Source organism: Mandrillus leucophaeus, unplaced genomic scaffold, assembly GCF_000951045.1.
Source record: "Mandrillus leucophaeus isolate KB7577 unplaced genomic scaffold, Mleu.le_1.0 Scaffold272, whole genome shotgun sequence".
In the NCBI taxonomy this organism is placed as follows: Eukaryota; Metazoa; Chordata; class Mammalia; order Primates; family Cercopithecidae; genus Mandrillus; species Mandrillus leucophaeus.
In genome coordinates this window covers 226877-245563 of record NW_012102832.1, presented here as the reverse complement: position 1 = coordinate 245563, position 18687 = coordinate 226877, and the positions used below count along the sequence as shown (strand labels likewise).

The 18687-nt window shown below is 38.5% G+C and overlaps 1 protein-coding gene across 1 annotated transcript in view; it reads left to right on the top strand.

Moving 5' to 3' along the window:
- LOC105542973 (puromycin-sensitive aminopeptidase) overlaps positions 1–18687 on the top strand; it is a 122511-nt gene that overhangs the window by 52485 nt on the left and 51339 nt on the right. The window contains exons 3-4 of the mRNA XM_011984696.1: positions 7832–7909; positions 18103–18224. Of these exons, the coding sequence (XP_011840086.1) occupies positions 7832–7909; positions 18103–18224 (200 nt within the window). The remainder of the gene's footprint in view (positions 1–7831; positions 7910–18102; positions 18225–18687) is intronic.

Below are 18687 nucleotides of genomic sequence, written 5' to 3'. Positions count from 1 at the left end.
ATGTAGCGAGACTCCATCTCAAAAAAAAAAAAAAAAAAAAAAAAGGTTGGGGGTAGTTATGATATTATGATATATATGTTGGTTTTTGTCCAGTTTCTGTCATAGAACACCCATAGTCCCTGTTATTTCCTACGTGACTAAAACAATAAACATATTTTACTGAAATATTCGGCCTTTTATTCTTGGTTTTTGAAGTGGCTTCGGAACAACTTCAGAACAATAAAAGTGAAAGACGGTCTTTTGTAATAATGTTGAGGCACTTTAGACCTCAGAAGCAGGCTTCAGAAAGCAATCTCTCTCTGACCTTTTCTTGCCTGCCTTTTTGCCTGCTCCTTTTTCTCCCCAAGCAGGCCATATAAACTAAAAATATACTCTAATCATCCCCCAACATTCTGTCTTGGAGCTGACCACAAAGAAATGATATGACCTACCTTGTCTGATTGGAGGTCATAAGACCCCCATTTCAGAAGGGGTCCTGTCCCATACTTGGGAGGAAAGAATGTTGCACAGAGAGGCCAAGAAGAATCTGAACAAAGAGGCCTTGCTGGGTTTCCCCACTCAGTCTGTTAGCATTAGATCCTACTTTTGTCCAATCATATTTCTACATGGTTGTCCGTGCTTCGGTCGTGACTGTCCAGTGAAGTCCTGGACAGGGTACAGAGAGCTTCTGGATAGCTGAACACACGAAGGGGCCTAGAGAGTGGTGCACCCAGGGAGGGTATGAGGGCTCTGCACCCCTTCCCACATGCCTTGTTCTGTGCACCTCTTCATCTGCATTCTTTGTACTATTCTTTATAATAAACTAGTACACGTGTTTTCCTGAGTTCTGGGCACTGCTTTAGCAAATTAATCAAACCTAAGAAGGGGATCATGGGAACACTGACTTGAAGCTGGTTGGTGAGAAGTTCTGGATGAGGCCTGGCCTTACAACTAGTGTCTGAAGTGGGGGCAGTCTTGTGGGACTGAGCCCTCTCTCAGCCTGTGGGATCTAATGCTATTTCCAGGTAGATAGCATTAACATTGAATTGGATTAGAAGGTGCTCATCTGGTGGTATCTGCTGCAGAACTGATTGCTTGCTTGTTGGTGGGGAGAAATCCCCACACATTTGGTCACAGAAGTCTACTGTGTTGATGATTGTGGTGTAAGAGCAGAGGAGAAGCAATTTGATTTTTCTCCACAAGATTCAACTAATGATTTACCTTTCATTGTAAGGTTATCATGCTCAAGTATTAATGTAGGAAGGCTTTTTTGATGCAGAGTGTATGTGTGTGTATGTATATGTATGTGTTTCTAGAGGGCTAACCTTAAAAAGTGAAATGTAATAAGGAAGAAGTAATGGTGTTTTAAACTTAAACCCTTTTCATCTGCTAAATCGTCCTAATGAAATACCAACTTTAGTTAATTGTAAAAAAAAATTAGTTAATTGTAAAAAAAAGTCTTTTCATTATATTTTAAAAACCGTTTGTATTTCCTTTTTCTGTAATTTATTCATATTTGTCCATTTTTAATTGAAGTGTTGTTACTGATTTTTTAAAATGACGTCTTTATATGTGAGTGAAATTAACCTTCCATCATGAGTTGGAGCATTTTTTTCCCCAGTATTTAATTCTTCTTTTGATTTTGCTTATGGTCATTTTATAATACCATTTTTTTTTTTTTTTTTTTTTTTTTGAGACGGAGTCCCGCTCTGTCGCCCAGGCTGGAGTGCAGTGGCGCGATCTCGGCTCACTGCAAGCTCTGCCTCCCGGGTTCATGCCATTCTCCTGCCTCAGGCTCCCGAGTAGCTGGGACTACAGGCACGTGCCACCACACCCAGCTAATTTTTTGTATTTTCAGTAGACACGGGGTTTCACCATGTTGGCCAGGATGGTCTCGATTTCTTGACCTTGTGATCCACCCGCCTCGCCCTCCCAAAGTGCTGGGATTACAGGCGTGAGCCACTGCGCCCGGCCCTGAAAAGTGTTTCTTAACAATAACCAGAAACTGTGCTGTGTGTTTTACATAAGAGTATATATATAATTTTTTTTTTTCTTTGAGACGGAGTCTCACTCTGTTGCCCAGACTGAGTGCAGTGGTGCGATCTCAGCTCACTGCAGCGTCTGCCTCCCAGGTTCAAGCGATTCTTCTGCCTCAGCCAACCAAGCAGTTGGGATCAGGCGCACACCACTGTGCCCTGCTAATTTTCGTATGTTTAGTTTTACCATGTTGGCCAGACTGGACTCGAACTCCTGACCTCAAGTGATCCTCCCACCTCGGTCTCCCAAAGTGCTGGGATTACAAGTGTGAGCCACCGTGCCTGGCCCCCAATCTTTAATTAAGAAGCAGGTGCCAGGCACAATGGTATACTCCTATAATCTCAGCTACTCAGGAGACTGAGGTAGGAGGATTGCCAGTGCTTGAGCCCAGGAGTTTGAGACCAGCCTGCACAACATAGTGAGACCTTTATCTCAATTTTAAAAAGAAAGAATTAGGTAATGATATGATTTTAATTTTATAGGTGTGGAAACAGAGGCTTAGTTAATTGAATAATCATGTATACCTTATAAGATTCTGTCATATTACATTTTAAAAAGTTTTTGATCAAGTTTAAGTTGTACTGATACACTATATAAAGTGTCTATTTACAATGCTTAATTTACATATGTATACATTTCCAAATATGAATATATTGCAAACTATATTAGTTATTAGTGAATATTCATTTATCATCAGTATTATGTATTACTATAATATATATACTAATTGCATATTAGTATTAATGTAAACATTAATTTAGAAATACTTTTTTCTCCAGTGAAACCTCGTCAGACTTCTCATATGCATCTTCAATATTTATGGGTTTCTACTCTTTGACAATCTAACAGTTCCAGAGCAATTATTATCTTCTAAGGTGTTTGAGATAGATCCTTATTCGAACCCATATATTATGTTGTGACTGGAAATTTTATCCCTAGCCATGTCTCTATTCACATAACATTAGTAGATGTGATTTTTCATTAATATATTTCATATGAGTAACATTAATGATCTCCATGACATAATTACTTAGTCTGTTGCTTTTGAATGATTCATTCATTCTACAGATATTTACAGAACACACACTATGTGCCAGAAACCGCTGGCATTGGAAGTAGAGCTGTGAACAAAACCAAGCATCAACATTTCTGATATTTAAGAAGATAGGCAACAAGCAAATATGTGATATAAAGTAGTGATAAGTGCTGTAAAATCACAAGAGGGTATAGAGTGAGGATTGTTCTTCAAGTTGATAGAACAGATCTTTAAATAAGTGATTTGAGGCCGGGTGCAGTGGCTCACGCCTGTAATCCCAGCACTTTGGGAGGCCGAGGCGGGCAGATTATGAAGTCAAGAGACCAAGACCGTCCTGGCCAATGTGCTGAAACCCTGTCTCTACTAAAAATACAAAAATTAGCCAGGCGTGGTGGTGTGCGCCTGTAGTCCCAGGTACTTGGGAGACTGAGGCAGAAGCGCTTGAACCTGGGAGGCGGAGGTTGCAGTGAGCCGAGATCATGCCACTACATGCCAGCCTGGGCAATGTAGCGAGACTCCATCTCAAAAAAAAAAAAAAGTGATTTGAGGCTTTGTGTGGTGGTTCATGCCTGTAATCCCTGCACTTTGGGAGGCTGAGGCAGGAGGATCGCTTGAGCTCGGGAGTTTGAGGCCAGCCTGGGCAACATGGTGAAACCCCATGTCTATAAAAAAATTAGTCGGGTGTGGTGGTGGGAGCCTGTAGTCCCAGCTATTTGGGAGACTGGGTTGATAGGAACACTTGAACCTGAGAGGTCAAGGTTGCAGTGAGCTGAGATGGTACCACTGTACTCCAGGTTGGGCAACAGAGTGAGACCCTGTCTGCAAAAAAAAAAAAAAAAAAAGGTGATTTAAGCAGAGGCCTGAATGACATAAAGTGTTTAGATATCTGGAGAAAGACTTTGCAAGCAGATTCAGAAACCCTGGGGTTGGAAAATGTTTGCGGTCTTTGAATCGTAAAAGAGGCACCAGCAGCATGACTTCTAGTTATTGTGCTACACCCTGCACATTTTTTTTTTTCTCTTTTGAGACAGGGTCTCACTCTGTCACCTAGATGGGAGTGCAGTGGCATGATCATGGCTCACTCTAGCTTCAAACTCGTAGGCTTCAGCAATGCTCTTGTCTCTGCCTTTGGAGTAGCTGCGATCATAGGTTTGTGCCACTATGTCTGACTAATTTTTTTTTTATTTTTCCTGTGTTGCCCTGGCTGGTTTTGAACTCCTAGGCTCAAGCGATCCTCCTGCCTTGGCCTCCCAAAGTGATGGGATTTCAGGCAAGAGCCACCATGCCTGGCCCTGGACAACATTTTTATTGTCAGTCATTTAATAGTGGATGTGTAGTGATATGTCATTTTGATTTTAATTTGCCTTTCCTTAATGACTAATAATGTTGAACACTTTTTTTATGTGCTTTTTTTTTTTGGCCATTTATATATTTTCATTTGTGAAGTTTAAGTCTTGCCATTTTTATTTTTATTTTTATTTTATTTTATTTTATTTTATTTTTTGAGACGGAGTCTCGCTCTGCCGCCCAGGCTGGAGTGCAGTGGCCGGATCTCAGCTCACTGCAAGCTCCGCCTCCCGGGTTCACGCCATTCTCCTGCCTCAGCCTCCCGAGTAGCTGGGACTACAGGCGCCCGTCACCGCGCCCGGCTAGTTTTTTGTATTTTTTAGTAGAGACGGAGTTTCACCGTGTTAGCCAGGATGGTCTCGATCTCCTGACCTCGTGATCCGCCCGTCTCGGCCTCCCAAAGTGCTGGGATTACAGGCTTGAGCCACCGCGCCCGGCCTAGTCTTGCCATTTTTAAATTGGGTTGTTTACCTTTTTATTCAACAGCTGTAGGTATTTTTCTTTCTTTCTTTCTTTTTTTTTTTTTTTTTGATGCGGAGTCTCACTCTGTCTCCCAGGCTGGAGTGCAGTGGCGCAGTCTCGGCTCACTGCAACCTCCGCCTCCCAGGTTCAAGCGATTCTCCTGCCTCAGCCTCCCAAGTAGCTAACAGGCATGCACCACCAGGCATGCATGGTCCACCCACCTCGGCCTCCCAAAGTGCTGGGATTACAGGCGTGAGCCACCGCACCCAGCCCAGAAAGGACCATTCTTAAGCATTGAAGTGATTCTTGTCAAATTTGATTTCTATTCAAATTTAGGAGCTGGACCAGGCACTGTGGCTCACCCCTGTAATTCCAGCACTTTGGGAGGCTGAGGTGGGTAGATTGCTTGAGTCCAGGAATTTGAGACCAGGCTGGGCAACATGGTGAAACCCTGTGTCTACTAAAAACACAAAAAATTAGATGGGCCTAGTGGCACCCCACGCCTGTAGTCCCAGCTACCCTGCAGGCTGAGGTGGGAGAATCTCCCGAACCTGATGGGAAAGGCTGCAGTGAGTTGAGATAGCGCCACTGTACTCCAGCCTGGGCAACCAAAGTGAGATCCTGTCTCAAAAAAACAAAACAAAACCGAACAAATTTAGGAGCTAGCTTATGACTGTAGAAATAATTTTGGCAATAGAAGTAAGGAAACTGAGTTGTAGTCTAGCTAGTTAACATTTGACAAACCATTAACTTTATACGTCTCATTTTCTTCACTATAAAATGAGGAAGATTTGATTCGAGGATTTATTAAAGGCCTTTTAAAATCTGAAATTATAGTTTCTTAATTGGTTTTGTAGAGATTTTGGCTTTATAAAAATGTGTGAACCATAGTGACAATAGAAACATTTGAAATCCTATATTTGGGTGATTGATAAAAGAAAGGAAGAATTATGGGCATCTTGCCTGTAATACGTTACGTAATCTGAATCATTGTTACCCATATCATCCTGTGACTGATAAGGTACTCATGCCCACCTCCCCTCCCTTGTCTTTCTGTAATACTTTCCCTTCTCCCTGCCTCAATGATAGCTTTATCGATGTATAATTCACATACCATACATGTAATCTATTAATATTTAAAGCATACAATTCAGTAATTTTTAGTCGATTTACAGAGTTATATAGCCGTCATCAGAATCAATTTTAGAACACTTTCTTTACTCTCCAGAAAGAAAGTACCCTCCCTATTTCCCCTCTGTCACCTAGCCCTAGGCAACCATGAATCTACTTTCAGCCTCCATAGATTGCCTTGTTACGGACAAATATGTGGCTGGTTTCTTAGTATAATGTTTTCAAGGTTATTCATGTTGTAGCATGTGTCAGCTATTTCATTTCTTTTTATTGTCAAATAACATTCAGTTGTATGGATATACCACATTTTATCTATTCCATCAGTTGATGGACATTTGAGTTGTTTTAATTGTGGGGCTATTATAAATAATGCTATTATGAACATTTGTATACAAACATTATGTGGACATGTGTTTTCATTTCTCTTGGATATATACTTAGGAATGGGATTGCTGTATTACATGATACCTCTATATTTAACTTTTTGAGGAATTGCCAAACTGTTTTCCAAAAGTGGCTGCACCATTTTACATTCCCACTAGCAATATATGCTCCAGCTTTTCTACATCCTCCCTTATACTTTTTTTTTTTCTTTTTTTGAGACAGAGTCTTGCTCTGTCACCCAGGCTGGAGTGCAGCGGCACAATCTTGGCTCACTGCACCCTCTGCCTCCTGGGTTCAAGTGATTCTAAATTACCATGCCTTAGCCTCCCGCATAGCTGGGACTACAGGCGTTTGCCACCATACCTGGCTAAGTTTTGTATTTTTAGTAAAAATGGGGTTTTGCCATGTTGACCAGGCTGTTCTCGAACTCCTGACCTCAGGTGATCCATACTCCTTGGCCTCCCAAAATGCTGGGATTATAGGTGTGAGCCATCGTTTCTGGCCTGATTGGCCAGCTTTTCATTTGGAATGGGTATAGGACATAGTTGGAAGTTGGTCTCTTTGGTTATTTCCCTAACATGTCCAAGCATCCTAAAGTATCAGTCAAATAAGCAGTCTCTTCTCATTCCTGGCAGAAAGTAAGTCAAAGCCTTAATTCAATTTGCACACCTGTTTTCATGTAACAACGAATAATATATATGTTTTTTGAGGCAGAGTTTGGCTGCTGTTGTTTAAGCTGGAGTACAATGATGCAATCTTGGCCCACTGCAACCTCTGCCTCCTGGGTTCAAGTGATTCTCCTGCCTCAGCCTCCCAAGTAGCTGGGATTACAGGCATGCACCACCACAGCTGGCTAGTTTTGTATTTTTTAGTAGAGACGGGGTTTCTCTGTGTTGGTCAGGCTGGTCTTGAACTCCTGACCCCAGGTGACCTGCCTGACTTGGCCTCCCAAAGTGCTGGGATTACAGGTGTGAGCCACCGCGCCCAGCCACAACAAAGAATTTTACCAGAAGTGGGTATGATTTATATCTTAGTTTGAATTGCTACTTATCTTTAGGGGAACAGACTTTTTCTTGATGTATCTTTAACACTGAAATCTTGACAAGTTGCCACGTCTCAAATGTTCATGAGTAAGATGGCAATATCACAATATTATAGTCACACAGGAATCTGATAGAAAAGCATCACATTTATAAAGCCTTGTTTCTTGTACATCACTGACGTTTTGTGAATTTATAAAGAATTTGTAGTTATTTTTAAGGAGCATATTTAATGTAGGTAATGTAGCCTAGAATAGGCTAATTTGAAATGAAACTCTTGCTAATAGGAACTTAATTCACCAAATTAAGAATATTTAGTCTTTGTAGAGAATTTGCTTTTGAAAATGTTGCAGTCTTGATTTCTTCTTGTCAGGCCAGTCAGAATTGTGAAGTAATTTTTTTTTTCTTATTCCAGAAATACATGCTACAGGATTTAACTATCAGAATGAGGATGAAAAAGTCACCTTGTCTTTCCCTAGTACTCTGCAAACAGGTGAGAGACATGGCTTTTGTAAAATCTCGTGATGAATACAGTGACATCTGACTTCTTCCAGAGAAATTTATTGCATGCCATTTTTTCCCTCATTGTTATTAACAGATAAAGTATTAAGAGCTGTGTTTTTTTTTTGACAGAGTCTCACTCTGTTGCCCAGGCTGGAGTGTAGTGGCATGATCTTGACTCACTACAACCTCCACCTTCCATGTTTGAGCAATTCTCCTGCCTCAGCCTCCTGAGTAGCTGGGATTACAGGCGCCTGCCACCACACTGGCTGATTTTTTTGTACTTTTAGTAGAGACAAGGTTTCACCATGTTGGCCAAGCTGGTCTTGAACTCCTGATCTCAAGCAGTCTGCCCGCCCTGGCCTCCCAAAGTGCTGGGATTACAGGCGTAAGCCACCGCGCCCAGCCATATTAAGAGCTTTTTAAAGAGTTTTATTGCAACTTTTGGGCCACCAGCATTTCCTTCTACGGAAGTTGGGCTATGAAAAGCAAGGTTTCCACCTCCTGTCAGTCTATATTCTCTTTAAACAAACAAGCCGAGAAAAACAGGACAAAAACTAAAGATCATTCTACTCTAGAATGTAATGGATTGTTTTTCAGTTTTACCTTTTTAAAAATACCTTTACCTAGGCCAGGCGTGGTGGCTCACACCTGCAATCCCAGCGCTTTGGGAGGTGAAGGTGGGCAGATCACTTGAGGCCAGGAGTTAGAGACCAGCCTGGCCAACATGGCAAAACCTCGTCTCTACCAAAAAATACAAAAATTACCCGGTGTGGTGGTGCATCCTTATAATCCCAGCTACTCGGAAGGCTGAGGCAGGAAAATCGCCAGAACCCAGCAGGTGGAGGTTGCAGTGAACCGAGATCGTGCCGCTGCACTCCAGCCTGGGTGATAGAGTGTGACTCTGTCTAAAATAAACAAACAAAATACCTTTACCTAGCTCCCCATCTTCTACTAATTGAATCCAAATCCCCGAAGTGCATGGTCACAGATAATTTTAATGTACAACCAGAGATCAGATAGGTATTATGTTACAGAGTGCACAGAAAGAAAGATACGTTGATATGTTACTATTGTTAGGTATAAAAGCACAAAGAAATAGACTTTCTGAGCTTAGTGTATGTGGAAGAAATTATATACAAATCAGTTGGTGAAGTACTAAGACTTTGATGAATGAGCAAATGAAAAGGAAAAGATAATTCAAAAGAAAAAAATGTAAATGACTAATAAACATGTGAAAAGATATTGAGCCTCCTAGTAATGAGAAATTTTTGCTTCTCATGTGAGCTGAAATTTTAAAAATTCCCAATGATATGGCTGCCTTGATATTGCTGAGGGGAGTATAAATCCATGTAATTTTTTTGAAAGGTGTCCTGGCAATATATCCAGAGCCTAAATATGCTCACGTCTTTTGACCCAGCAATTCTGCTAATAGGAATATATATATCCCAAGGAAAAGTCATAAATACAGAAAATACTTTATGCCCAGAAGTGTCTGAGATATTACTTATGGTAGTAAAAAATTATAATTAATATATTTGTTCAACACTAAGGAAGTGATTAAGCCAGGAATGACATATCTGTATAGTGAAACATACTTAGCAATTAAAAGTGAGGTTTGTGAATTCTTAACACTGTAAAGTGCTTATTATAATGTAAAATTGAAAAGCAGAATATAAAATTACATATTTAAGGTGATGAATCATGTCTCTAAATGGCACAAATAAAATGATAATTATGTCTGGGTTGTGTCTGAGTATTGACATAATTGGTGATTTTTATTCTTATTTATGTCTTTTATCTGATTTTCAGAATTTTCCTACTGAGAATCTATTGAATTAATATAAAATTACTTTTAGAAAAAAACAAATCAGAGATGTTTAGTCTTTTAGTGCTCTTGGAGGCCTTTTATGTGTAATAATTATAAAAATAAATGGGCCGGGCGTAGTGGCTCACGCCTGTAGTCCTAGTACTTTGGGAGGCCAAGGTGGGCGAATCACAAGGTCAGGAGATCAAGACCATCCTGGCTAACATGGTGAAACCCCGTCTCTACTAAAAACACAAAACGTTAGCCAGGTGTGGTGGTGGGTGCCTGTAGTCCCAGCTGCTTGGGAGACTGAGGCAGGAGAATGGCATGAACCTGAGAGGTGGAGTTTGCAGTAAGCTGAGATTGTGCCACTGCACTCCAGTCTGGGCAACAGAGCGAGACTCCGTCTCAAAAAACAAAACAAAATGAAAAATGTTTTGCCATGAACATGTGTTAAAAGCTATTGAAGAATATAATATGAAAAGGAGGGAGATTCTCTGATTTCTTCTACTTCCGTTGTCTGGTAAATCTGTCTAGAAATATTCCTATGTATATATAAATTTATGTGTGTAATTTAACCCACAAATAGGATCACAAGTCTTAGTGGCTTATAACCACTGAGATTTCTTTCTTTCTTACACATGAGCCATGAAGACTGCTGATCATATGCAGCCATATCACCAACTCCGCTGGCTCCACTTGGCTCCCAACTGTCTTTCCAGGACCGTAGTAAGCGAGCAGCCTCTGTCTGTATCATGCATGGCAGAGGGCAGAGGCTTAGGTATGGGGAGAAAGCTAGACCACAAAGACACATTTAAAACTTCTGCATGGCCAGGCGTGGTGACTTACGCTTGTAATCCCAGCATTTTTGGAGGCTGAGGCGGGAGGATTGCTTGAGCCCAGGAGTTCAAGACCAGCCTGGGCAATACAGTGAGACGTTGTCTCTATAAAAAATAAAATAAAAAATAAAACTTCTATATGATGGTGTTATACTTGATGTCTACTCACATTTCATTGGCCAAAGCAAATAGCATACCAAGCCCAGAGTCCCTGGGGTAGCATTTAACAGACGTTTGAGGAAAGTTTCTAATTAAAGATAGGGCAAAAAGCAAAACTTTAAGTATAATAGAAATAAAGGAAGTTGGAAGAAGCAAAGACAAATCTAAAGAAAGTTAAAAAAAAAAAAAAAAAACCCAAAGCTAATTACTATCCTTAGAGAGTTAAGAGAAAGCATTGCGTTCATTAAACAAGGACAGGACAGAATGCCATCAGATAGGAAGAATTAACAGCAGGAAAACTTGTAAATTATAAGAGGTATAAAAAACCCAGTAGAAGTTTTAAAGATGAAGTTGAGGAAACTTCTAAGCAGTAGGAAAAACAGATAGAAAACACAAAAGTAGATTTGAGAACCAGTCCAGCAGAACCAACATCCATGTAGTAAACCAGAAAGCAGAGAAAATGGGAAGAGGATTTTTTTTTTTTTTTTTTTTTTGAAACAGAGTCTCACTCTGTCACCCAGGCTGGAGTGCAGTGGTACGATCTTAGCTTACTGCTACCTCTGCCTCATGGGTTCCGGTGATTCTCCTCCCTCAGCCTCCTGGGTAGCTGGGATTGCAGGCACGCACCACCACAGCTGATTTTTGTGTTTTTAGTAGAGTTAGGGTTTTACCATGTTGGCCAGACTGATCTCGAATTCCGGACGTTAGGTGATCTGCTCACTTCGGCCTCTCAAAATGCTCGGATTACAGGCGTGTGCCACTGCACCTGGCCAGAAGAGAAATTTTGAAAAAGACAAGAAATTTTCCTTGAACTGATAGAGCAGGAGCCTTCAGTTTGCAAAGGTACAACATTGAGACTAGCTTAAAAAATGTAAAAAGTCCCACACTGACTCAAATTCTAGAACTTTTGGGATAAAGTAAAACTCTCAAAAAGTTCCTGTCTGGCATAGGGGGCAATAGGAGGGAAGTGGGTAGCATACTACCTTTACAATTTGGGAATCAGAGTAGTCCTAGATTTACCGTTAGAAACAGTGGAAACTTAGACTCTAATGAAGCTGTTCATTCAAAATACAAAATGAATCTGATTTTCAGCATAAGATTGCATACCTAGCCCAACTTTGAATTTCAGAGTACAATAAAGATATTTTCAGATTTGCAAGGTCATGGAAAATTTGATTCTTTGTAAAAGATACTGGAGTGGGAGATGGGTTAGCTAAAGCATGACTTTCTAGAGTAAAGAGAAAATGTCTATAGTTGAAAAATGAAGAAATAGGCTGTGTGTGGTGGCTCATGCCTGTAATCCCAACACTTTGGGAGGCTGAGGTGGGAGGATTGCTTGCCCAGGAGTTTAAGGCTGCAGTGAGCCGTGATTGTACCACTGCCCTCAAGCCTGGGTAACAGAGTAAGAGTATCTCTGTCATAGAAAAAAATAGCTATGTAAGCAAGACATTTAGAAGTCACAGAGTTTGAAATTGGTTGCTTCTAAGGGCAGGGTGTGGGGAGTAGGGTAGTGTTGAGCAGGACCTGGAGCTTACATATTTTAAACTATGAACTATTACTTTGATAGAAATTTAAATTTTTTTTTTTTTTTTTTTTTTGAGACGGAGTCTCGCTCTGTTGCCCAGGCTGGAGTGCAGTGGCGCGATCTCGGCTCACTGCAAGCTCCGCCTCCCGGGTTCACACCATTCTGCTGCCTCAGCCTTCTGAGTAGCTGGGACTACAGGTGCCTGCCACCACGCCCAGCTAATTTTTTGAATTTTTAGTAGAGATGGGGTTTCACGGTGTTAGCCAAGATGGTCTCAATCTCCTGACCTCATGATCCACCCACCTCAGCCTCCCAAAGTGCTGGGATTACAGGCGTGAGCAACCGCGCCTGGCAGAAATTTAAAAATTTTTAGAGTTTTAAATCTATATTAATTACAGACTATATATATTCTATGTTTACACTGTGAAAAAATTAGAAGTCAATAGAAAAAGAGAAATGAAAAAAATACCTTCTTATATATTTGGAGAAATTATACCTCTGAATAATTGAGTCAAAGAAGACTTGTTATGGAAATTAGAAAATATTTAGAACTGAATAATGAAATTACCACATATGAAACATGAGGGATAAACATGTTTCATATGCAGATAAAATGTTAGGATATTTAGTTAAGAAGAAAGACTGAAAATTAATTAGCTAATCATTAAACTCATAAAAAGAAAAGGTAACTTGGAGAAAGCAGAAGAAAGGTTTAAGAGCAGAAACAAATGAAATAAGTGAGGGGCAGAAATATTAAAAAACTGATATTTAAAAATAGTCCCAAAAGATATATAAACCTAGCCAGTATAGAAAATAAAAGCATAGATTGAATTGTTCAGCATTAGGAAATATGGTAACCATTGTTCATTCAGTTTAAAAAGTTAAACATTCTATATTTGTCAAAAGGAATCAGTTTATTTGCTAGAATTCAGGGAAGAGTAGACAGAAACTTCTAACATGATAGAACATATGTATTACACACACACACACACGAGACATAATCTGTGCCAAGTACTGTTTTAAGTGCCTCAGAAATATTAATTTATTTAATCCTTTCAACAACCTTTTGAGGTGGATTTTTTTTGTGTCAAAGTCCCTCTGTCACCCAGGCTAGAGTGTAGTGGTGCAGTCATGCCTCACTGCAGCCTCAAACTCCTGGGCTTAAGTGATTCTCCCACTTCAGCCTCCCGTGTAGCTAGGACTGCATGCACATGACACTGCATCTGGTTAATTTTTAAATTTTTTTTGTAGAGACAGGGTCTCATTATGTTGCCTAGGCTGGTCTCAAATGCCTGGCCTCAGGTGATCCTCCTACCTCAGAGTGAGGATCTTGCTATCCTCCCAAATGTTGAGATTACAGGCATGAGCCAGTATGCCAGCCAGATTCTGTTACTTCTATTTTATAGATAAACTAAGGCAGAAAAATGATTTCATTAACTTAAATAATTTGTCCAAGGTAACATAGCTAGTAAGTAGCATGGCTGGGATTTAAACCCAAGCAGTTTAACTCAAAAGTCTGCACTTTTAACCACCACATTGTGCTATCTTTATTTTTCAAATTAAATATTTCAAAAACATAGTACGTTTACATAGTTTGAAATTCAAATGCTATCAGTGAAATTTTGTTTGCCATTCTACCCTGTCTTCTTTCTCATCTCCATTCCTCAACGGAATGAAATGAAATTTTCCTTTCAAAACAATACCCTGCTTTTGTAAGCATTTATACTTTTTAAGAACACAGAAATCACCATGCCATACATAATGTTCTGCACCTTTCTTCTCTTCCCCTTAACTGTAAATATTGGAGGCCATTTATAGTAGTATATAAGAGATGCATCATTCTTGATAAGGTCTGTTTACAGCAGACATGCTAAATGGTGAAGCTATTTCAAATAATAACAGAAACAAGTCAGAGAAGGTTATGACCATTAGTATAGTATAATTTAACATAATTTTTGACATTTTTGGCCAGTATAACAATTTCGAGCTAATATAACAATGATGTAAATATTAGAACAGAAAAATTATCTTGCAGATGTGACAATATTGAATTATTATTGTCACTATTACTATTTTTTCTTTTGAGACGGTGTCTTGTTCTGTTGCCCAGGCTGGAGTGCAGTGGCATGATCTCAGCTCACTGCAAACTCTGCCTCCTGGGTTCACGCCATTCTCCTGTCTCATCCTGCCGAGTAGCTGGGACTACAGGTGCTCGCCACCAAACCCGGCTAATTTTATTTTTGTATTTTTAGTAGAGACGGGGTTTCACCGTATTAGCCATGATGGTCTTGATCTCCTGACCTCGTGATCCGCCTGCCTCGGCCTTCCAGAGTGCTGGGATTACAGGTGTGAACCATCATGCCTGGCCAACAATATTGAATTACTGAATATCTGCTTGAAATCATTGGCTTTCACATTTTCCCAAGGTTTGCTTTAAGAATGAAGTTAATCTTTTTCAAGACAGATTGCACAAGTGATCTATCTGATATTGAAGCAAATACTGAGCTTATCTTAGGAGGACATTAATAACCTTTGTGTTTAGCGTCATCAAATTTAACAGTAATGCAAGCTATTATACAGCTAAGTAAAACCTACTTTTCTGAAATTGGCACCATTCTGGAATAGTGATTAAATTACCATAATTATTGTAAGGTCTAACCACCTTAGAATTAGTGGCTAAGGGTCCTGAGAATGGCTTTTATATGGAGAAACACTGGTAGTTGTCAGCATTTTGAAGAGTCAAAAACAAGGTAATAAAAAGTGGTGATACATGGCGAAACCCTTTTTCTACTAAAAACAAAAATTAGTCAGACCTGGTGGCACACGCCTGTAGTTCCAGCTGCTCAGGAGGCTGAGGCAGGAGAATTGCTTGAACCTGGGAGCCGAAGGTTGCAGTGAGCCGAGATCGCACCACTGCACTTTAGCCTGGGTGACAGACTGAGACTCCATTTCCAAAAGATAAAAAGAAGTAGTGACACAAAGGCAAAGACCTTTATTCCCTTTTTGTATAAATTAATCTCTTTATTTTTATAGCATTTAGTAGGCTCATTAAATTTCTTATTATTAAAGTATTTCAAGATTTATTCCAGGTTTTACAATTGTTACACTCTCCTAAGCTTTAAACATTTAAGGTTTTTGATGGAAGTCCCAATTTTTCAGTTGTTTACATTATAAATGAGCTTGATGTATGTTTCAAAAGGTTTATAACCCCAAACAAATAAATATTTCACACATTGGATATGAAATAAGGTATCTAATTTGAGGAAGTGGTGTAAATTTTGTGTGTTGGTAGGTATAAAATTAGACAATTTGGCAATCAGTTCATTAATATGGTGTAAATTTGATAAATGAAGTTTATTAAAAAGTCATTTTTTTCTCCTACTTGCCCTAAAATTCTACTATTTGAATAGTAAGTAAATACTTTGTAATTGGTATCATATAATGTGACACTAATTAAATTTATTAATGATTTTTAAATACTTTAACTTGTGTTTTGTTTGAATTTCAGGTAATAACTCTTTCCAATACTTTGTATTTTGTTTAGTATGCCACTTTTTGGAAGTGGTCACTGTCAATATCTTGTTATGGTTTGATGGCCTTGGAGATTTAAAACCGAGTAAAAGTGTAAGCAGCCTTTCTTATTTAGTTATGAGTTTTAAATCCACTTTTGTTCCAACTAGGAAAAAATGCAAGTAGATTTACCATGAAATATGAATTATTTTTAAAAAACATCTTAACAGTTGATTGACTTAGTGAAACAGATTGGGCAATTCCACTTATGGAATTGTAACATAAAATTCCATCATATAGTTTCCATTAAAGGTAGTAGGTTTTTATAATCTGTTAGACTACTTCTTTGCAAACTTTATTAATGTGAATACATTTGCTTTTTTAAAAAACTAAGTGAATTTCTAAAGAAAATAGAAATTAAAAATTTTTAATTTAAATTTTGCGTTATAGTTTAATTTTTAGCATCATTTAGAATTATCAGTGATTTTACTATATTCATATATACTGTCCCAGTAACCTGTCATTCTCTTTAAAGAAAAAAGTATTCATTGTCCTCTTTAGATATTCACAAATATCTGATTTTTAAAAAATAAACATTACAAATGTCTATTCAATTAAGCTTCAGTTGAGTTGTATTTTTCTCAGAATCATTAAGAATATAGTACTTTCATTGGTGATGACTTTGCTCTAAAAGTCTGAAATTTTCACTTAAATTACTTTCAGAACCAGTTTGAGGCATCATGCTAGAAACAATTTGTAGTTTGTCATTCACTTATTCTGTAGACTTGCACTCCTTGTAACTTTTGGTCCTTTCCAAAAGCAAATTCAATTTTATAAGATGAATATTTGACTTTGAGATCATTCAAAAGAATGTCAGAGGGGCCGGGCACAGTGGCTCATTCCTGTAATCCCACACTTCGGGAGGCCGAGGTGGGCGGATCACTTGAGGCCAGGAGTTTGAGACCAGCTGGCCAATATGGTGAACCCCTGTTTCTACTAAAAATACAAAAATTAGCCAGGCATGGTGGTACCCGCCTGTAGTCCTAGTTACTCAGGAGGCTGAGGCACAACAATTGCTTGAACCCAGGAGGCGGAGGCTGCAGTGAGCCGAGATTGCATCACTGTACTCTAGCCTGGGCAACAGAGTGAGCCTCTGTCTTAAAAAAAAAAAAAAGAGAAAGTCATAACATTTTGAACAATGTCAAATGTTATTGCTCTTCAGCATTCCAAAATGACAATTTGAAACATTAGGATATAAAAGTTTGGTATGATTGGTTAATTACTTTATAGTCATGCCCTATCTTTGATTTGTTAGACTTCTCATGCTTTAAGTCTTGATATAAGTAGGGCCTTTAAAAGGATCAACTAAAAAGTCAACATTCCTCTACTTTTTTTGTGACTTGATTTGTAAAACACAGAATGGGATTACTGTTTTGCCATGCATCTGTATTTAGCAGATGATTACTAGATAATAATTACAATTTTTTATGTTGTAAAAAGAAACTAATAAACTCAAAAAAGCTCACATTTTTTGTCTAAATTATTTTTGCTCTTATACAACAATAGAATACATATTTAAGTTGTATTTTTATTTGCATTTAATAATTTATTAATTAAATGTATTTCTTTGTCAGATTTCAAATGATTGAGGTGACTTGTAAGAATTTGTTTTATGCCCTGTTGCTCATCAGATCATTAGTCTTCCCTATAGCTCCTTACAAAATTATGGAATCAGTGTTCCATTTGGAGTAAACATTTAGTGTCTTATCTTGATGATAGAGTAATTGGCTACATTTCTCTTTCTATGCATGAAGTTGTGTAAAAGGACCAATTCACATGTATAATTGGCAGACAGCATGAATTCTGGACTTAAACATTTTATCCCATTCTCATTACTTACTAATTGTATGACATTTGGGCAAGTTATTTAGCTTCTCAGCCTCAGTTTCCTCATCTGAAAAAATGGGGACAATATCTACTTCCAGGTTTATAAGTAATTATATATATTTTAAAAGCACTATGCACAATAGCACATGTCAGGCATTTAAAAATAAATGTTTGCTTCCTTTTTTGTTCTTATTTTCACATATTGGTAGTTTCAGGCTAAGTTAATAACTTTCTAGGCAGTAACCCTAAACATGACTTTCAAGAGTTATTTTAGGATTAGTCTGCCTTTTACTTTAGTAAGTACTGTATTCTCTCCATTGCCAGGAGGAATATTTGAAAAAGAAGGAATGATTTGAACATTGTAAATAGCTAACTGAATATAGTGTCTTGAGGATATATTTTTGATAACTGTGTTTAACATCTCCATAAAAGTGTGTTTTATTTATCTTCAATCACAGGTACAGGAACCTTAAAGATAGATTTTGTTGGAGAGCTGAATGACAAAATGAAAGGTTTCTATAGAAGTAAATATACTACCCCTTCTGGAGAGGTGCGCTATGCTGCTGTAACACAGTTTGAGGTATGGGTTTTTCTTCTCTAAAATAGTATTATTCTTAAATTAGGCATTCTGACAAAGCTGTGTTTTATTATGTGGGGTGATTATTTGAGGCTAGGTGCCCTTGGCCATGATTGTATTCACAACTAATAAATAATAATTCACAATCTAATAAAAATAGAATTTTTATTTTATATTTAGCCTACAGAAAGGAGGGAATTAAGGGTACGGAGTGGGGAGTGATTATATACAGTTATACACACACACACACTGAAACACACGACACATTTTGATACCTGAATTGCCTGTAAACTGTGTACCTTTCTTAAAATTGTCCTCTTAGTGTTTGATATCTATGGCTTTTCCTACAGCATTATTAGCTGTTTTCTAGCATTGCTTTCCTTCTTTGACATCTTTTATCTTACTGTAGTATCTGTGCTGTCTTTGATTTTTTTTTTCTTTTTTCTCTGTGTGTGTGTGTGTGTGT